At 40.3% G+C, this 20,460-nt stretch overlaps 1 protein-coding gene across 2 annotated transcripts in view; it reads right to left on the bottom strand.

Moving 5' to 3' along the window:
• Positions 1-20,460, bottom strand: part of GRIN2A (glutamate ionotropic receptor NMDA type subunit 2A) — a 421,161-nt gene that overhangs the window by 64,910 nt on the left and 335,791 nt on the right. For both annotated transcript variants that reach the window (XM_050774166.1, XM_050774165.1), the window contains 4 exons: positions 14,042-14,210; positions 13,745-13,898; positions 7,225-7,350; positions 2,603-2,832 (listed from right to left, as the gene is read on the bottom strand). In XM_050774166.1, the coding sequence (XP_050630123.1) occupies positions 2,603-2,832; positions 7,225-7,350; positions 13,745-13,898; positions 14,042-14,210 (679 nt within the window). The remainder of the gene's footprint in view (positions 1-2,602; positions 2,833-7,224; positions 7,351-13,744; positions 13,899-14,041; positions 14,211-20,460) is intronic.

Below are 20,460 nucleotides of genomic sequence, written 5' to 3'. Positions count from 1 at the left end.
GAAGGTCAGTCAAATTATTAGTGGTTTTAATTAGTTTTCCCACAAGTGGTCATGTTATTTAGACCCAAAACTATGTAGTAAGGATTTTCCCCACCTTGCCTTTGAAAATAGCAACAAAAAGCAAAATATGCTGCCAATCATTTTCTTGAAAAATCCTCTCTTCCAGGACATGGCTTCCCGCTGCTTTCACCATACCTCCAATCACTTCTAGGAATTGCACTTTTGATCCCATAAGGCGACGGAGTTGCATAATAGCACTTTGCATCTGCAGAGGGATTCATGTGCTACAAGGCACATTTACATATGTGGCTTTCTTTCATCCTCACTGAAATTGTGACTCCCAAATGTATAGAGCAGACAAAGCAGGCACCGTGAGGCAACATGGCTTTAAAAGCATTATATGGCTGGCGAGTGGCAGAGAGGAAACAGGCAGAGAGGAAACGCAACTTTTCTGACTCTAAACGCAGTGCGTTATCTGCTGCCTCTGAGATACCACCCGCTTTAAGCGAGGATCTTACAGTAGCTGACCCCAAGTGAAGGATTTGGGGGTGAGCATGATTTACTAGTGAAGGGTTCCAGAAGAAGTCAGCAGGGGAGCAGGATAAAGTTAGGAAAGACTGGAGAACGGGGAGAAACCAAAGGTCTGATTTAAGGCCAAGTCTCCATCTCTGTCCAGTCCTGCAGGGAGCTCCAGAGAGTGATTCGTACCTTAAAGTTTCTCCTGCTTCAAAGTGAGGGAGCAGCTGGGCCTTTGTATTCTCACACCGATTAGTCTTTGGTTACAGGTGACCACAAAGACTGAGAGAACTTAAATTGCCAGGCATTTACCATTCCAGTGCCCCAAGGCAAAAGCCCGCTGAGGATCCCTGAAGTGAGGCTTTGTCAGCAAAGCATGGAAAGGTGGGGCTGGGCACACAGGGCTGCAAAAGGGATCCTGGGAGATCCAGGTGGGGTATACACAGTGTCCAGTATACCATGTGTGTATTCATTCACCCAGCAAGAATGTCCTGAGCACCTCTAAGTGCAAAACAACTCTATCAAACTACATTCCTGAGGTTCTCTTCCCCCAGACAATTTTAGTCTCATCAGCTTTATCTTCTTTATAACTTATTTCTGCCCCAAATTTCCAAATTTGTTTCTTCCCTGATGTTTACTTGTGTACTGTTTATTTTTTCCTACTAGAATTTACGTTTCTTGGGAACCTGAGCTCATTCTGCCAAGTTTATTACAGTAGCCAGGAAAGACTTCCCTGAGGAGGTAATGTCTTCCCTGAGGCCTGAAATTCCAGGAGGAGCCAACCATGAGAAGACTGGGGAAGAACATTCTAGGCAGAGGGCATAAGAGGCACAAGGACACTGAGCTGAAAATCAACTTAGTGACAGGGATGGAACAAGAGGAAGGAAATGTGGGCACAGGTGAGATAACACAGGCTTTTGTGTGCCATGGTAAGTAGAGTGACACTTACTCAAGCCTCAATCGGAAACCATCAGAGAGAGGCGAGCCACTCCCATGCCTTTGTGGAAATGATTCCGTCTTTAACCCCAACCCCTCATCAGCTCTCTTGACAAGATTCTTTCAATCACAGTGTGTACCATGGATAAGCTGTAAAAGCTTTCCATGGATTGATTTTTCTATTCAGCAGTTTGTTGATGAATGCCAAAAGGATATATGTAGACTTATGTCAACCAGATATGTTAGTGAGGTTTTATAATGAGAGACAAATTATCCCCCCACACACGGAACAGAAAATCTTCGCGGTGCTGCAATCTCAACACTTGCTGAGCTTAGCAAGCCAGGATGCTTCCCGAACTAAAGCCTCAATAGGAGGATGCACCCAGTTTACCTCTTTTCTTCCTCAATGTGCATTTCTGAATAGCTACTAAAACCCTGCAGCCCTTGTTACATTTCATTTCAGTGGAGAATGAGAGAGCAGGTGTTTTTACTCCTGTCTTACTGCTGTGGGAAGTACAGCCCCACGAGGGAAGATTAGCGATATATCTGAGGAGAAGGAACCAGTGGGAAATTAAAAATAAAACAAAAAAAACCTCTCTGCTCCTTTTGTGTGCCTTGACGACATTTCAGGTGAGTCAGAAGCGCTGACGCTGAGACTGATTGGGCTGTATGGAAAAGAGGAGCTGTCAGACAACTTTATCTCTGGGTAGGGCTTAGAGATGACTTTTTTTCATGTCATAGATGAGGTACCCACAGCCTACAGTGCTCCTTCACCCCAATTTCTTCTCATCCAGGCAAATGGGCCTTCCTCAACATTACACTTTTGAAAGGATGAGTTTCAACCTAAGGACTTGAGTCACAGGCCATTCACGAGCATCAGAAAGATCACATAAATAAGAAACATGACCACTCGGGGAAGCCATGCTTCCAAATTAGATCTGGAATCTTTTAGCTCTAGGAAAGCTAAGCTTAAGGTTGTGTTTCAAAAACTATAAGAAAGATGCCAATTTGAGTTAAAGGGAAAAAAACCTTCTGGTTTTTGTGTATTAGAGTTGATGGATCTCAATGAGAGGCACCCGAATCTCTTCCTCCTGAAAGGAGAGCAGTTAAGACCAACCCTCAGATAGAGATGAAAGCAAGGTGACCTTACCTTTTTGTCACTGAGGCCAGTCACTTGGTCCACAAATTCCTCCTGGATCATGAAAGCAGCCAGATTGGCTGTGTAGCTGGCCAGGAATATAACAGCAAAGAAGGCCCATACGGATACCATGATCTTGCTGGTGGTCCCTTTAGGATTCTGCACAGGCACGGAGTTATTGAACACCAGGCCCCAAAGAAGCCATATAGCTTTTCCAATTGTAAAAGAAGGCCCATGGGGTGCTGCAGATGACAAAAAGGACATTCTCAGCATTTTCTGAAAAAAAAAAGTCTATTTGTATGTGTATGAGAACCATGCAGCAGCCACCAGCAACACTGAAGATTGCCAGAAGATGGAATTATATCATAGCTGTGTCCTGTGATTGCCCTAGAACCACAATAACTTATTTTTTCTTTAAAAATTAGCATTCTTCTCACATTTCTATCCAACTGGATTTTTGCCACATTTCTTTAAAAAAAGAAAGGAAACGAAAATGCTTATGCAAAATGGGGGTTTGAATAAGAAGTAGTGTTATGACCTGTTTTAAATTTGGATTTGATTCCCATTTGAGGAAACCAACCTTCTTAATAAGCATAAAGAGAGCCTGACAAAAATGTGTGCATGGGGACTGCTTCCAAATTCATCGGATGTGCTATCGTATAGGAACCATGCAATTTAGCAGGACTGATGTTTGGTATTCTAATCCGATTGTCCCTAGCAATTGCTCCTGTTCAAACTCAGATGTAAAGTGTGCACAACATAAGAATTAAACCAAACTAAAACCCTCTCCAAATGGAGACATTAAGGAATGGAACAATAGATCTTAATTCTTCCAACACTTCACAGATGGAAGACATTTCATTGCAAGGGCATCGAAAATGAACACTGATGTCATATCACAGCACTTTTTTCCAGTATATCCTCGCAATAGCTATGCAGCCCTTTTAAGATTCTTAAATGTTCCTTGCAACAGACTTAACTAAAGAGACAGAACAATATGCCAAAATTCATGGAGATGGGGCATATGCAGGCTGTAAAACACACATATTAGGGTTTTCAAGTCTTTGTTTTGCATGAGGAAAAAAAAAGCAATTTATGCCCTCATTTCATAGGAAGGTTTTCCTTTAACAGGAGGTTAACTTTTATGTCATTTAAGTAAACGAAGATATGAAAAAATGATCTACTCAGATGTCACCTGGCAATGCAAGCAGAGTGGGCAATAAATAAAGTGGCAGAAGCGAATTCACATTAATGGAAGTTACGAAGTGTTGGGCAGGAAGCCTAGGAAAAGCAAGCTCTCTGCGCATTGGAGGCCGAACCCAGGCTACAGCAGTACTTATAATATCCACGACACAACCCATTAAAGAGAAGGTAGTTAATTCTCATATTCTCAATCTCTCCTCTTTCTATTTGGCTAGTTTTATGATCTTCTGGGCTTATTCTCAAGAGGCAGGAAATTCTTGGGGGAAACTTAGAGTTAATCCAGTCAACTTTATGAACTACTGAATTTTTTTAGGGATGCACGTTGATCAGAAATGACAGCTATTTGGGAATCAGATGTAGGCAGTTCAGAAGGATCGGTCCAAGACTTCTAGGAATTCCTGATTCATGAATACCATTACTGGGCCATATAACTTTTCCCATAAAGTGCAGTGAAATATAACAGAAAACCATTTTGTACGAAAAACCAAGAAACTGTCATTTCCCGAGAGCTGCCACAGCAGATGAGCTGGGAACAGAGCCTGGAGAGAATGGAAGGGCTGAGGAGTTTGCATAACTGATGCCGTCCTTTACAATAGTCTTTCGGGCATGCTTCAGTCAAAGGAGAACGTATTGCACAGGATGGGCTGTGGGTCGTTTTCACCTTCCAAAGTATAACTCAGATTTACCTGCTTATCTGTATTTTCATTTTTCTTGACCAGTTCCAAGTCACTGCAATCCTTTCTCTTGGAAAAAGTGACACTTTCTTAACTGTCCTCCCCATCCCCCCGCTTCCAACTGTCGTCCCCACACACTATCTGGATAGAGTAGCCCCAGTGGCTTTTTTGCTCTGTACCTGTATGTCACCTCTCTCCCCCCCCCTTTTTTTTTTTTTTTTTTTTTTGAGATGGAGACTTGCTCTGTCGCTCAGGCTGCAGTGCAGTGGCACAATCTCGACTCACTGCAGCCTCCACTTCCCGGGTTCAAGGGATTCTCCTGTGTCAGCCTCCCGAGCAGCTGGGACTACAGGAGCATACCACCACGCCCAGCTAATTTTTGTATTGTTAGAAGAGATGTGATTTTGCCATATTGGCCAGGCTGGTCTCGAACTTCTTACCTCAAGTGATCTGCCCACCTCAGCCTCCCAAAGTGCTGGGATTCCAGGCATGAGCCACCATGCCTGGCCTCCCTCCATTGTATTTTGAAGAAAGTCTGACATGGTTACCATGGTCAATTGCCTATCTCTCTGATTTCGTCTTATACTATTGTCTCCCTCTTTCACTGATGTCTTTTTATTTTATTTTTTAAGAGAGACAGGGTCTTGCTCTGCTGAGTAGGCTAGAGTGCAGTGGTGTGATCATAGCTCACTGCAACCTCAATCTTCTGAGCTCAAGTAATTCTCCTACCTCAGCCTTCTGAGTAGCTGGGACTACAGGCACACATCATCATGCCTGGCTTACTTATTGATTGATTGATTGATTGTAGAAATGAGGTCTTGCTATGTTAGCCAGGCTGGTCTCAAACTCCTGACCTCAGGCAATCCTCCTGCCTTGGCCTCAAAAAGCCTTGAGACCACAAGCATGAGCCTCAGCCTTTTTCCGTTTCTTGAACATCTCAAGATTAATTTCAGCCTTTCTGCTTGCTGTTCCTTTTACACGAAATGATTGTAACCATTTTTCACAGATACAATCGTATGTCACCCTTCAGGTCCTAGCTCAATGAACATCCTTTCCCATTGACCATCTAACGTAGTGTCTGCACCCCATCACTATCATGTTACTATGTTTTCTTCTTCTTCTTCTTGATATTTATTATAATCTGTGATTATTAATTTGTGTGTCTACATGTTATTTTCACAACTAAATTCTAAACTCCCTGATAGAAAATCTCTATTTGATTTACCACATTATCTCTGGCAGCAGTATAGTGCCTCCTGACACATAGTACCCATTTGATAAATATTCATCAGATAAATGTGTAAATTCACAACAGCACAAGCCCTGATTATGCAAATGTAAAGGACTACTGTATCACAGTAAAGTCACTCACAGAAACGTCTCAGATTCCACCCTGTTGGAAATCTTCTTAGTGGTTACATTACCCTTTAAATGAAGGCTTGCACTCTCCCATTAAACACAACAACATTATTTATGGCATTGTTTAGTATTTGGTTGATTGAAGATGGTTTATGTGGTAATCACCACTCTTCAATGGTGAGGAAGAAGTTGAAAGATTTCAATAAAACCAGGTTCCTAATAGATTCCCACGCCCTGTTGACTGTTTCCAACATTAAAACATCCAAGTAAAAAGAATATGTATCAATCACATTAAAGTGCTCTGCTTTTGGGGGGATATGAGACTTCAAGTTCCATCCTCTACCATATCAAGTCATTTTTTGGGAAAGAGATTTGGTCCTGACACTTTTCTGATAACACCCACTTAGAAGGTAGTGCCCACTGAGGAAAGCCCACTCAAAATGGCATAATGTGTATGACATAAACCCTGGCTAGAGTGGGATCCTTTTAATGAGTTATAGCCAACGAATGCCTCCCAATTTTATTTCCTATCTACTGATTGTCTCTTTATCAACTACAGTGCACTAAGATCAATGCACTTGGTCTTAGCACACTTAATTTCCTCTTGGCACCACCGAGAGGAAAATATAACTCTAGGGGGAAAGATATCACTTCATAGTTATATTTATTGTCAAACTAATGTAAATTGATTCAGTAGTTTGAGGAATGTTCTTAAACTAGATTTTATAAAGTCATTTTCTTTGCATAGACTGAAGTTGAAACCCATGACAATTTTAGCATTTCTTTTGACATGCATCTTTTAAATAAATTGCCAGAAAAACTCCTTCAAATCTGCTTTCCCAACAAATTGAACATCAGTGGTTTCCACCTAACAACTATTGACTTCAGGTGATAACAAGATTAAAATATTTCATTCTGTTTTATCCTTCAGTCGAAGTACATAAACCATACTTTTCTGGCATTACAAGTAATATCAGTGACCAAACACCATTCATACAATGGTACACCAATGCAATATATTCTTTTGTGTGTGTATGTGATGGAGTCTCGCTCTGTCACTCAGGCTGAAGTGGCACAATCTCGACTCACTGCAATCTCTCCCTCCTGGTTTCAAGCGATTCTCCTGCCTCAGTCTCCCAAGTAGCTGGTATTACAGGTGTGTGCCACCATGCCCAGCAAATTTTTGCATTTTTAGTAGAGATGGGTTTCACCATATTGGTCAGGCTGGTTCTGAACTTCTGACCTCGTGATTCACCCACCTCAGCCTCCCAAAGTGCTGGGATTACAGGCGTGAGCCACCACGCCTGGTCTAGAGTAATGTATTCTAAACCTGAAATGTTCATTAAAGGTAAATGAAATTGCATCAACATTGAATCATGCTCATGAAGGTATCCTTACCTTTCCCTTTGGCTAAGTTTCTGTTGTATCCAACAGGGCTGAAGTATTCAAAGACAAAAACAGCTATGGCAGAAACAATGAGCAGCATCACAAACATCATCACCCAGACAGAGGCGCTGAATGGTTCTGCAAATAAACAGATGGAGGAATGGAAAAGTGGTCAATTATCTCTTCCTCACTTCCAGCAGGAAGCGCAGACATCCATTTGCAGGCTCACCAAAAATATTTTCTCTAATTTGAATGTGATCCTTCAAAAGAAGCTAATCGTTTTTTATTTTTATTTTTTAGATGTAGTTTCACTCACTGTGTCACCCAGGCTGGAATGTAGTGGCACAATTTCAGCTCGCTGCAACCTCTACCCCCAAATTAAAGCAATTCTCCTGCCTCAGCCTTCCGAGTAGCTGGGACTACAGGCATGTGCCACCACACCTGGCTAATTTTTGTATTTTTAGTTGAGATGGGGTTTTGCCATGTTGCCCAGGCTGGTCTCGAACTCCTGACCTCAGGTGATCTGCCCACCTCGGCCTCCGAAAGTGCTGGGATTACAGGCGTGAGCCACTGCTCCTGGCCAGCCAGTCATTTTATATTCATCAATTTAAATCATTCTTTATTCTACAAAATATTTGAGGTATAAGATTGCATATAATATAATAAAAATAGACAAGAGCATAGGACATTTTACAAATTAGGTCAAGGATAATCAGAAGAAAAAAGAGTGATAAGAAAGAGGGAGCAAGTTAGAATGCAAATAGACTGGCCATAGGTTCCTTTGCAATTATAGAACCATCCAGGGGGCTAAAGCTAGGAAGAAAAAAAGAAGACTAGGCCCTAATAGTTAATCATAGGCTCCTGCAAATTGTTGTGGTTGTTATTTTTATTTTTGTTATTTTTTCATGCTAGAAAGATGATACGCAGGAAATTCTGAAAATAAAGGGAGAATTATAACCTGTTGGAAAAGAATCATAAAATCATGGGTGACAGAAATATTGGAAAGTTATAATCTAGCACACTCTCCATTTCACCTTCTGCCTCATAGACAGATGAGATTGCTACGCTTTATTAATCTTGTTGATGTTGGTAGCAGCCTTAAATGCAATTGAAAGTCAATTGAGAATATTATCTTCACATGATAATTCAATAAAAAAAGCATCACTTAAAGGGTAGAGGCAATAAAATAGTAGATGGATAGATGGTTATTTCCACCAAAAGTAGTTTTCAGCAGCTCATTTGCATGTAACTTAAGCAGTAGGTGGATGTGTCAGAAGGGCAGGCCAAGTCATAAGGCTGTAAGTCTTATAACACTCTAGAAAGGTAAGAAATATTATGTAAATAAGATTTCTATTCAACTTTATTGAGGATATGAAAATTAGCTGACTGAAGCCATTTTATTTATGGTATAGATTTGCTACAACATTAACAGAAAATAAATTTTTAAAATGAATCCATCTCCACCTGAATGTATCATGGGGAAGAAACTGCCTATAGACACCAATGAACTTAAAACCTTTTTCCTCATAAGCAAATATTTTCTGAGGGTTAAAATAAGTCTGATAATACCTCTTGAATAGTAAACATATTATTTAAAATTGTTTTCCTAATGAAGCTACTTATAAAGAACTAGGTTGATAGCAGGCCACCTTCTTATTAGAGTATGACTACTTAACACGCTTAGAAGTCATCACAAAATCCAATTTAATGAGCTTAATGTATAACAAGAAACGAGTATGTCTGAACTTAACTTTGGCTATATTGGATAATTTAAAAGCTGTAAGGAATGCTTTCTAATGCAGTTTGATAGTGCAAATATATTAAAAAGCAACAGGTAACACAACTTAAGTAACACAAGATGTGCTCCAAGAAATCAATGAGACTGCAACTGAAATTTATTTTAAATTTAGCTTGAGTAATAAACAATATTATGTCCCTGAAATAACAGCACTTTAATACTGAGTTGTATCCAAAAAGGAAATTACATAAATAAATGATTAGGAGATTTAAAAGTACTTCATATTCAAGAATAGAGATAAAATAATTCTCCGAGTTGCATAGTGTGTCTTATCGGAGGAGGATCATTGTGATGAGTAAATGGGTACATACATGAAAGTGTTTGTTCGTGTGTGAGGCACACAATATACGACAATATATTGAGTGGAATAGCTGTTTAATTCCAGGATTAAAGCCAGAAATACTGGGGCAACAATACGCTGTCCATGGTTCTGAAAAGGGCATGCTGGTTTTTGAAAGAGCACATTTATTAATCTGGTAACTTCTATTTCTCCGTAGGCTGTGAAAACATTATTTTTAAACATTAGAAGGGACCGTAACTGAATTATCCTATGTACATGCAAGAAACTGTAAACTTGCAGTGAACTTTTTTTGACAGGTGCATACTTGTCACTAACACACCAGTCAGAAAATCAGGCGGAAACTGATGAAGCAACTGATCCAGATGTCTCCCCACTTGGCACTGACCACATCTGTTCCTTAACTTGTGAGCACAGCACAGATCTGCTGCAGTACTATGGTTTTAGTAAAGTAAGTACGTATGAGTGCCCCGAAGTGTTGCTATTCTAAGATACCACACACGTGAATGTATGCGTGCAGACACACGCCCCAAAACAAAGAAAAACATTAGAACATCGTTAAAGCCATGTCTACAGTGTCTAAGGAGTGACCCAGAAATAGTTTAAATAACTCTCTATTACATCCTCTGATGGTTTAAAACAGATTCAATGTTTGTCCATGAAGGAACTGCAATTGAGGAGATACCAGGTCAGCATTTCTTTGGATCAAAGAATCCAACTTGTTTGGAAAGTCTTCAGAATTAGCTAGATAGAAATATTACAGGAGATGCCATCTCTGTCCTTGAAGAGCCACTGGTTACATTTTTACACAAAAAGCTTAGAGGCATCACCTGCAAGTGCTTCTGATGTGAGTTAATGGAGTCTGGGGAGGAGAGAGAATAGGAAATAATGAAGAGCAATACAATCAGATTTTGAATGTTTTGGCTCTTCCAGATGACTGAGCCAGTGAATGGAAAAATGTAGCTTAGCATGGTTCATTATGACTTTCAAAATCTGTAGATAATGACCGTAAATAAGGGGGTGCACAGTCAATCAAATAAGGATGTAATTTAGTGACTAGGAAAAATATTAAGCCGACTGTGTAAAAACAGCTTTGAAAATAGTTTCCTCTGGTTACAATTTATTTTACTTTAAAAAATGCAGCAGGAAAAGTGTGGGGAAAGAGAGGTTTTGCTAAATTTAGCAAAATACTTGACTTTTTTATGGAAATGTTTTACAAATGCAAGTAAGATAAAAATCTAGAGAAACTGGGTTGAGGCCAGATTCAATATTAGCGACCCATTTTCATGAGACAAGCCAATTGATATTTTTTTCTCTCTGACTGAATTGGAAAAAGAATTCTCTCTAGCTCACTAAAGAAATATAATATTTTTTTTTCTAAAAAAAGAAACGATTTCTTTCCATTTTGATCAATGAACTCACTTCCTCTAACCCTTTCTTAACCTCCAGGGCAAAGGATTCCTGCCAAAGAGTCTGAAAGGGAATGAGGGGAAACATGACTAGGAGTGACTGAAGAGTCCACCTAAATTCTTAGGTGGACTTAGTGAATGTCCACCTAAGAATTATTAGGATTCTGCATGTGTTGTCAGTATCAGCTGGTTGCATTGTTCCTGGCATAGTGAAGCTCTCTTATTAAGATATGAGTATCTGAATCCATGTCAGACAGAGGGACAAAAGGAACATAATGAGGTATTTGTCAGGGTCCACATTACTCCAACAAAGGTTACAAAAATTGAAGCAACTAGTGCACAATCAAATCCAGAGAGTGGCAAGGATTTTAACAGCTTAAATGGATTATCGAAAATGAAAACAGTAAATCCACAGAGCTCTGAATGTAAGGCAGTGTCCAAAATCCTGTTAGTCAATATTTCACTGAAGAGAATGAAACACAAAAGTTTCACTGGATGCTAACATTACATATAAATGAAGACAGTGGAAGAATAAGACAATGGGCTTGGAGTTGATGTCCACAATTTGGTTTGAGTTTACAATTTCCTTTAAAAGATAAAGTTATTTTTGTCTCTGGAAAAATATAAGAAAGTTAGTTGACCTTAATATAACTGTTTTCCCAGGGTGGAGATTTCTCAAAGAACTAAAAGTAGATTTACCATTTGATCCAGCAATTTCACTACTGGGTATCTACCCAAAGGAAAAGAAGTCATTACATCAAAAAGACACTTGCATACATATGTTTATCAGAGCACAACTCACAATTGCAAAGATATGGAATCAACCTATGTGTCCATCAGCTGATGACTGCATAAAGAAAATGTGGTGTATATACATTGTGGAATACTACTCAGCCATAAAAAAGAATGATGCAATGTCTTTTGCAGCAACTTGGATGAAACTGGAGGCCATCATCCTAAATATTTGCTAGTCATCTAAATAAATGACTGTTGTTCTTTGTGAGATGGAGGATGGGTATGTAGATGCTGAGTAAAGGTTTATGGGCTGATTTAAATTAACTGTGGACTGACAGGTTTATTTTTAAAATGTTTTCAAGACTCTAAGCAATATAGCTATTAATTTACATTCTACAGAGTCAAGACCAGTATCTAAATATGTGATCTTATTTTTTTAGCAGCTTTTTCTAAGTTTGAGATAAGTGAAAGATGTGAACTGGGGGATGGGTTTTTCAGGAATGGAAAATCTAATACTCCATGTTCTCATTTCTAAATGAAAGCTAAGCTATGGGTATGAAAAAGCACACAAATGGTATAATGGACACTGGAGACTCAAAAAGGGAGAGGATGGGAGGGAGATGAGTGATGAAAAATTACCTACAATGTACACTATTTAGGTGACAGGTACACTAAATGCCCAGACTTCACCACTATATAATTCGTCCATATAACCTAAAACCACTTGTACCCCTGAGCTATTGAAATTTTTAAAAAATTAAATATATAATATTTTGCCTCTCTCAGTTTTCCTCCAGAGATTCAGGTTTGTCTTAACCTTCCCTAATTTGGGACAAACCCACTTATATGGGAGTGCCAAGGGGGAATTAGTGATCTGAATTTCATGATATTCAACAAGATAGTTATGGTCAAAAGTCATTTATGATAACCAAACAGTTAATACAACACTTTCCTTTAAACACAAAAATAATGCTTTACTATGTTCCATGAAGTTTCAACTACTCTCGCCAGGTTACCCAATACAGTATGAGTGCTAGAGAAAAGCAGATGATAGAAAATATAGCTCTTTCTTGATTTAAAAAAAAAAAAAAAACAAAAAACCTTTTTTGTGAAAACATAAATTTATGAAATGGTTAAAAAAATCAAAAGAATGTCCTTCTTTACAAACTATTTGGCTTAATGGGTAGTCACAATTAAAATATGATTTGATTAATTTTAAATCAGCGTATACTTTTCAGACTACTTCTGTTAGCAGAATACTGGCATAAATCATTGTACAGTCATCATTATTTCCACTCTTACATCGAGCAAATAAATGATTGCTGTTCTTTGTGGGATGGAGGATGGATATGTAGATGCTGAATAAAGGTTTATGAGCTGGTTTAAATTAACTGTGGACAGACAGGTTTATTTTTTAAATGTTTTCAAGATTCTAAGCAATATATCTATTAATTTACATTCTACGGAGTCAAGACCAGTATCTGAATATGTGATCATATTTTTTTCAGCAGCTTTTTCCAAGTTTAAGACAAATGAAAGATGTGAACTGGGGGTGGAGGGGAGTGAATTAGGATGTATTAGTCTACTCTCACGCTGCTATAAAGAACTGCCTGAGAATCACTTGAGGTCAGGAGTTTGAGATCAGTCTGGCCAACATGGTGAAACCCCATCTCTACACAAAAATTAGCCAGGCATGGTGGTGAGCACCTGTAATCCCAGCTACTGGGGAGGCTGAGGTGGGAGAATCGCTTAAAGCCAGGAGGCAGAGGCTGCAGTAAGCTGAGATCACACCACTGCACTCAAGCCTGGGCAACAGAGCTAGACTCCATCTAAAAAAAAACTGAGATTGGGTAATTTATAAAGGAAAGGGATTTAATTCACTCACAGTTCCACATGGCTGGGGAGTCCCCAGGAAACTTACAATCATGGCAAAAGAGGAAGCAGGCACGTCTCACATGGTGGCACGTGAGAGAAGTGAAGCGAAGGGGGAAGAGCCCCTTATTAAACCATCAGATCTCATGAGAACTCACTCACTATCACAAGAACAGAATGGGAGAAACATTCCCCATGATCCTGTCACCTCCCATCAGGTCTCTCCCCCAACAGCTGTGGATTACAATTCCAGATGAGATTTGGGTAGGGACACAAAGCCTAACCCTCTCATAGGATAATTCAAATGCTGCCATGGCCAAACGGAACTGAACAAGTTCCTTTCCGGTCCCATCCTCTGAGCAAACAAGATTTCCTACAATTCCTTATAGGAAAGCAATAGTCATTATGAAATTCACACACCTAGAAAAGCAGAAGGTGAGACGGTGCCATTACTTCTTGAAACCATGACACTGATTCCCGTTTCCACAAAGGGCACAGAGAAGTCCACCACTTCAGAACGTTCCTCATTGATGGTGAGAGAACCAACCGCCATGACTGCCCGTTGATAGACCACCTGGATGCAAGGCAAAAAAAAAAAAAAAAAAAAAAAAAAAAAAAAAAGAAGAAGAACAGTACCTTTACTTTTCCTGCCAACATTCCTGAGGACTGCAGGCACTTTGTCTGAATAAGAGTCCAGGGGATGAAAAGATAACTTACTTCACCGATCATTCCATTCCACACATTGTTAACTTTCTTGCCGTGCTTCCCATTGGTCACCAGGTAGAGGTCGTAAGTAAACTTCACAGTTCTGGAAAGCTTCTTCAGAATATCAATGCAGAACCCCTTGCAGCATTTCTTCACATTCATCCCCTCATTGGTTGAATTGCTGTAAAGAAAAATCCCAGGACCACAGAATGTTAGCACTGGAAGGTTTGTTCACAATCGTTAGCTGTACTCTTCTCCTATTTTTCAGATGAGTAAACTGAAGTTTAAAAAGGGGAAGTGGCTTTCCCAAGGACCCACAGTGAGTATATGACAGCAAAAGCAGAAAGTGTCCTTAATTATAGCAGTTATCATGACAAGAGCTAACACTTACTGAGTAATTACTATTTGCTAGGCACTATCCTAAAGGCTTTATACTAATTGTTGAATTAATCTCCATAACATTTTCTGAATTAGGTGATATTTGTATACCCATTAAACAGGTAAAAATTACCAACTCTTCCATTTTTAAGAGTTTATAACATATACAATTTTAGACTAGAGTTTAGTCATCTGATCTAAACTGAGTCATAAAAACTTATTAGAGAATGGGAGAGGAGGATGTGAAATTCTCAGAGAAAGCAGGGTTTTGCTTCATTTTATAATTACAGAGGCTTGAAACCAAAGGGGAAAAGTGAAGGTACCCAGAGAACACCTCAACCAAGAATCAGGAGACTTGGGTTCTATTCCATGCCTGAGTTTGTGGACCGAACTTCTCTTGATAGAGCCAAATGTTACATGAGGGCTCATTAATAATGTCTTCCCTATCTACATATGTGACACGTAGTATAAAAGGAAACACCTCTAAAAACAAAGTCCTTGATCAGGTGAAAGCCCTATTAAAATTTAAGCTATCTTAAAGGCTATTGTATACTCTACCAAGGCTATACTTATTGTTTTGGACCAGCCAACTTGCTGTATTCACCTGAACAAGACATATTCAAAGGACACCCTTGCAAACCAGAAAAATACCTTCAAAAAGAAAGGAGGCTGGGTGTGGTGACTCACACCTATAATCCCAGCACTTTGGGAGGCCGAGGCGGGTGGATCACCTGAGGTCAGGAGTTCAAGACCAGCCTGGCCAACATGACGAAACCCTGTCTCTACTAAAAATACAAAAATTAGCCAGGCATGGTGGCAGAGGCTTGTAGTTCCAGATACTCAGGAGACTGAGGGATGAGAATGACTTGAACCCAGGAGGCGGAGGCTGTAGTGAGCCAAGATCATGGCATTGCACTCAAGCCTGGGTGACAAGAGTGAAGAAAGAGAGAGAAAGAAAGAAAGAGAGAAAGAGAGGAAGGGAGGAAGGGAGGAAGAAGGAGGAAAGGAGGAAAGAAAGAAAGAAAGAAGAAAGAAAGAAAGAAAGAAAAGAAAGAGAGAGAGAGAGAGAGAAAGAAAGAAAGAAAGAAAGAAAGAAAGAAAGAAAGAGAAAGGAAGGAAAGAAAGAAAGAGAAAGAAAAAGGAAGAAGGAAAGAAAAGGAAGGAAGGAAGGAGAAAGAAAAGAAGGAAGGAGAAAGAAAGAAAAAGGAAGGAAGAAAAAGGAAGGAAGGAAGGAGAGAGAGAAAAGAGAAAAGAAAGGAAATACTGGTCTATCCAACTGATAGCAAAAAGTACTTACACAACTCACATAAGATCAAGGCCTTTCTGGGCAATATGCTTGATTAATGGATATCCCATTAGCTCAACCCTGTCTTTGAGTCATGCATTTCATGAATATGTTCTCTGTTTGAATATCCCACTTTTGGCACATCCACACATTGAAGTGTTACCTAAGCACTAAAGTGATGTCTATGGAAATCCAACATCATCACAGGAAAATTCTTATGTTTCCATGTCATATGAAAGAAGTAGGTTACACAGTAGTACAAACAGAATAATCACAGCTATATAAAAGCAGATGAGCTTATGAAATAACTGTATGGAAAAACAATGAAATATGAAGCATAGGACAGGCACAGTGGCTCTTTCCTGTAATCTCAGCACTTTGGGAAGCCAAGTTGGGTGGATCCCCTGAGGTTGGGAGTTTGAGACCAGCCTGGCCAACATGGAGAAACTGTATTTTTACTAAAAATACAAAAATGAGCTGGGCATGGTGGCATGCACCTGTAATCCCAGCTATGTAGGAGGCATAAGAATAGCTTCAACCTGGGAGGCAGAGGTTGCAGTGAGCCAAGATCATACCACTGCACTCCAGCCTAGGTGACGGAGTGAGACTCTATTGAAACAAAGGAAAGGAAAGGAGAGGAGAGGGGAGGGGAGGAGAGGGGAGGGGAGGGGAGGGGAGGAGAGGGGAGGGGAGGGGAGGGGAGGGAAGAAAGTAAAGAGAGAGAGAGAGAAAGAAGAAAAGAAAGGAAAAGAAAGGAAGAAAAGAAAGGGAGAGAAAGAGGGAGACAGAAAAAGAAGGAGGGAGGGAGGGAAGGAAGGAAGGAAGAAAAGAAAAGAGAAAAAGGAAAAGAAAGAAGGAAAGAAAGGGAGAGAGAGAGGGAGGGAGGGGAAGGAAGGAAGGAAGGAAAAAAAAGAAAAAAAGAAAGACAGAGAAAGGAAGGAAGGAAGAAAGAAGCAAGCATAGTTATTTTGGAATGGTGAAAAACATGTTTTCTTTTTTATATTTTTAGGGTTTTTTCCCCAAATTATCTAGTAAGTACATACTACTTATGTAATTGACAACACACACACATCAAACAACATTGATTTGTATGATATACATCATCTCTATAGCCATGAAGGTAGGCAGATTTGACAGAACAATTTTTTTAAGAGACATACTCTTGCTCTGTTACCCAGACCGGGTTGCAGTGATGCGATCATGGCTCACTGCAGCCTGGACCTCCTGGCCTCAAGTGATACTCCCACTTTGGCCTTTCAAAGTGCTGGGATTACAGGTGTGAGCCACCATACTCAAGTGGGAAAACATAATTTTGAGTAACAGAAGTGGGTTGTAAATGACACCTGCTTATCAATGCTTTCCTTTATCTCAGGATCAAAGACTGCCTGTCTTGAATCACTCTCTTCACCATTGCACCCCACCCCCACATCCTGTCAGTGATTTGTACTCAACCACTCTGCTTCTGTCAGCCCAGACCACCATAGAGACTTTACTCTCTTGCCTAGAGGCTGGATGACCTGCTGTGATCCAGCATCCTTAGCGTGGGGGTAGTAGGAGGCCACATCTGTGTATATTTGCATGTGATGATTAGTGACCTCAACACTGTACAGTCATGGGGTATGTGCCAGCTCCATCTCCACCAATTAGCCAGAATGGAGGGGGTTGGGCTAGAGTTAAAACTGCCACAAATATGATAGAAATGTGTCCTAAGTACACTAAAGTTGATGGAATGTCCAGATACTACTTCCTTCTCAATATACATGGCTCTGAAAAATGTGTGAAAATCGAATTCTCTCTTTTTCTTTCTGGTCGCTGTTGGCCATGCACTGACACTCTTTCCCCACCTTTGTTCATTTTTATCACCTTCATTCTATGTTCCTTCCCTTCTTCCCCTGTCACAGGCTCTTCCTTCACCTGGTCAAGATTTCTGGGAGATTAGACAGAAATTTTAGATGCTCCAGGTTTAAGATTAAGGGTCACGGGCATATAGTGGCATTCTTTGGTCTCCCTGGAAACCTCAGCCAGTTTATGAGTTATCTCACCCATATCCCTGAACACCAGGTGTATTTCTAAATACAAATGATCATTGATGCATTTTCACCCAACAAGCACCCACTAAGTGTCTACTGTGCACAAGACATGGAACTGGGCCCTGGGGACACAGGATGAAAAAGGCACACAGCAAATTCAATAGTTGAATTTATCACAGTAATTATGGAATTGCAGACCAGCTTGTAATTGGGAACGTCTGTTGGTTCCTATTACAGCCCTTGTGTGGGCGTGCAGGGGATGTGACTTAACTACACAGACTGAGAAATGGTCCCCATGTGATCTCTCTCAGTGCTCCACCACCACCCAAGAGAGGGAATGACTCATAAAAACAAATATGGGGAAAGGGATCCAATAAATTGTCCAGTTTACCAGCTCTACAATTTCCCAGTATAGCCAGTGGATACGAGCACAGCCATGCGACTCAGACCTATGTCCAGGTCCTGGGTTGGCTCCTGTCCACCATGGAGACTCAGACTAATCTCATCCAGCACTTAAAAATAAATTTCCTTTCTTCCCACCAACGATTTGACAGTTTGGGAGCTTAATTGACAGTATGGCCATTTCTCGCTACACATCAGGCCAAATGATTTTTCCAATTTTCTCTGCATGTCTTTATCACCCAACTAACAGAGCAGAGAGAAAGATTTCTCAGCTCATTTCTTGTTACCTGGTATTCTTAGAAGACCCCACCATTTATCAGAAGTGAGAAACAAAAAGGTTTCATACAATCACGTTGTCTAACAGGAATCCTTTTTGCAACTGATCAGCCTGTCTCAAAGACGTTCCCTGTAGGAAATGCAATTGATCTAATCTTCTTTAACGTTGGGATTAGTGGATCCTAGCAATTCTCTATTGCTCTCACATGAGTCAAAGACTTTCATTTCATCTAGACACACAGTAAACTCCTCATATCCCCAAGTGGAAGAAGGAAAGCTGCAAGCTACTGTCTCCTCACAGAAACCAAAAATGTGAATTTGAACCTGTTAAGCTGTTGATAGTCTTCAGTAGAAAAGTCAATTCTTTTAAAGACAGCAACTTATTTTGATTTCTCTTCTTCATACAAATGTGACTCAGTACTTGGGGATCTACTTGTTTTCAGCTCCAGGGCTTTGGATTTTAAAGGTTCTAAACTCCTGTTATTGATTCTGGAACACAAGGGGCCTCATTTGATTACCCTATTGAAACACGGAGGGTATTGTTATCATAGAGGAGGTGTCCCACTGAGGTTAGACTCTGCTTTGTGCCAGCCACTTTGCTTTCTTCATCGGTCCAAGTTCTGCTCAAAGAACACCCACCCAAATTAGAACATCCTCTGACAACGTTCCCACATCATCTCCTCTGTCCTCCTTGTAACTCATCACTCTCTAGCATTGCACTGGGTTTCCTTCTGTTTCCCAAACTCCCAAGCTTCTTTCCTCCCCAGGGCCTTTGCACCTGCCATTGTCTCTACCTGGAAGGCTTTCCCCAAATCTTCACATGTGTGGCTCCTTCTCATCCTGTATATATCACCTTAAGCCTTACCTGTGTGAGCTAAAGTAACCCCACATGCCCCGATTTCCTCTCTTCTCATACCACTCTCTTTCTATTCATCACAAGGTTTATTACAACATGGGGTTGTCCATTTCTTCTTGGTTGAATTGTTTTCTAACCACATATGATCCACGATGGAAAGGTCCTAGTCTTTTGCTCTCCCTGTTCATCAATGTATCCCCTGTGCCCAGCAATGTGCCTAACATGTAAACTGTGCTTAATGCACATTCATTCATTCTGTATTAAAACAATTTTATTTATAACAATGTTGGTGTTATTTCACTGTAAAGGAATTCAGCAAAAATCATTAAAACATTCATGACCCCAAAACATGGTCTGTTTCACACAATTATGAATCATGATGAATCATGAATCATGAATCACGGGATGTACACTTGCCCTTCCTTGGTGGGCCCCACCTCTTCCTCATCTCCAGGAGAGTGGAGGCTGGGGGACTGCTTATCAAAAAAAAGCTTCATCCCAGGGAGCCACAGTGGGGACACCGGAGAAAGGAAAGGCCTTTTTAGGAGGGGCATATTTATTTATTCCATGATGTATTCAGGATTTCAACTTCAAAGAGGCTGACATTTGTGACCCCACTGATAAAACTTTCTCCAAACCAAAACAGGCCCTCATAGTACATTTAGCAATTACATATTATATCTTTAAAATCCTGATCTAAAGGATTGAGATCTGGGGACTTGCATCTGGTGTGTTAATGGCTGAGACTGGAGTTTGAAACGAGGAAGTAAAAATCTCTCTTCCTAGTCATGAAACAAACATTGGTGTGTCATGCTGTGCCCTTGTAACTGAGGGTGCAAATATTAGTAAGTCACATTCCCTATATGTAGGTGGCTCAGAAGCCAGGGAGAAGACAGATACACTAGACACTGTACAGACAGGTGATGAGGGTAGAGAGAGACAGACTCAGGTACTGTGGAAGTAGGAAGAGCTAACCCAGCTTGGGATGCAGGAGCTACACTTAAAGGATGAGTAAGAAGTAGGTAAAAGAAACAGATCAGAAAGGACTCAGAAAAAAAATAAAGTTTCCATCCAACAGCAGGCCTTTTTCTTCTGTGAGTTGCCTATGAGGTGGTGTTTTTGCTTATGTTTGAATTAGGAAATACCAGGATCAGGGCCTCGGAGTTGGCCATGGAGGTTTCTGTGTCCCCAGAGGGTTTGTAGA

Source organism: Macaca thibetana, chromosome 20, assembly GCF_024542745.1.
Source record: "Macaca thibetana thibetana isolate TM-01 chromosome 20, ASM2454274v1, whole genome shotgun sequence".
Classification (NCBI taxonomy): Eukaryota; Metazoa; Chordata; class Mammalia; order Primates; family Cercopithecidae; genus Macaca; species Macaca thibetana.
Note: the sequence above shows the minus strand (reverse complement) of the source record. Positions and strands in the feature narration are given on the sequence as shown.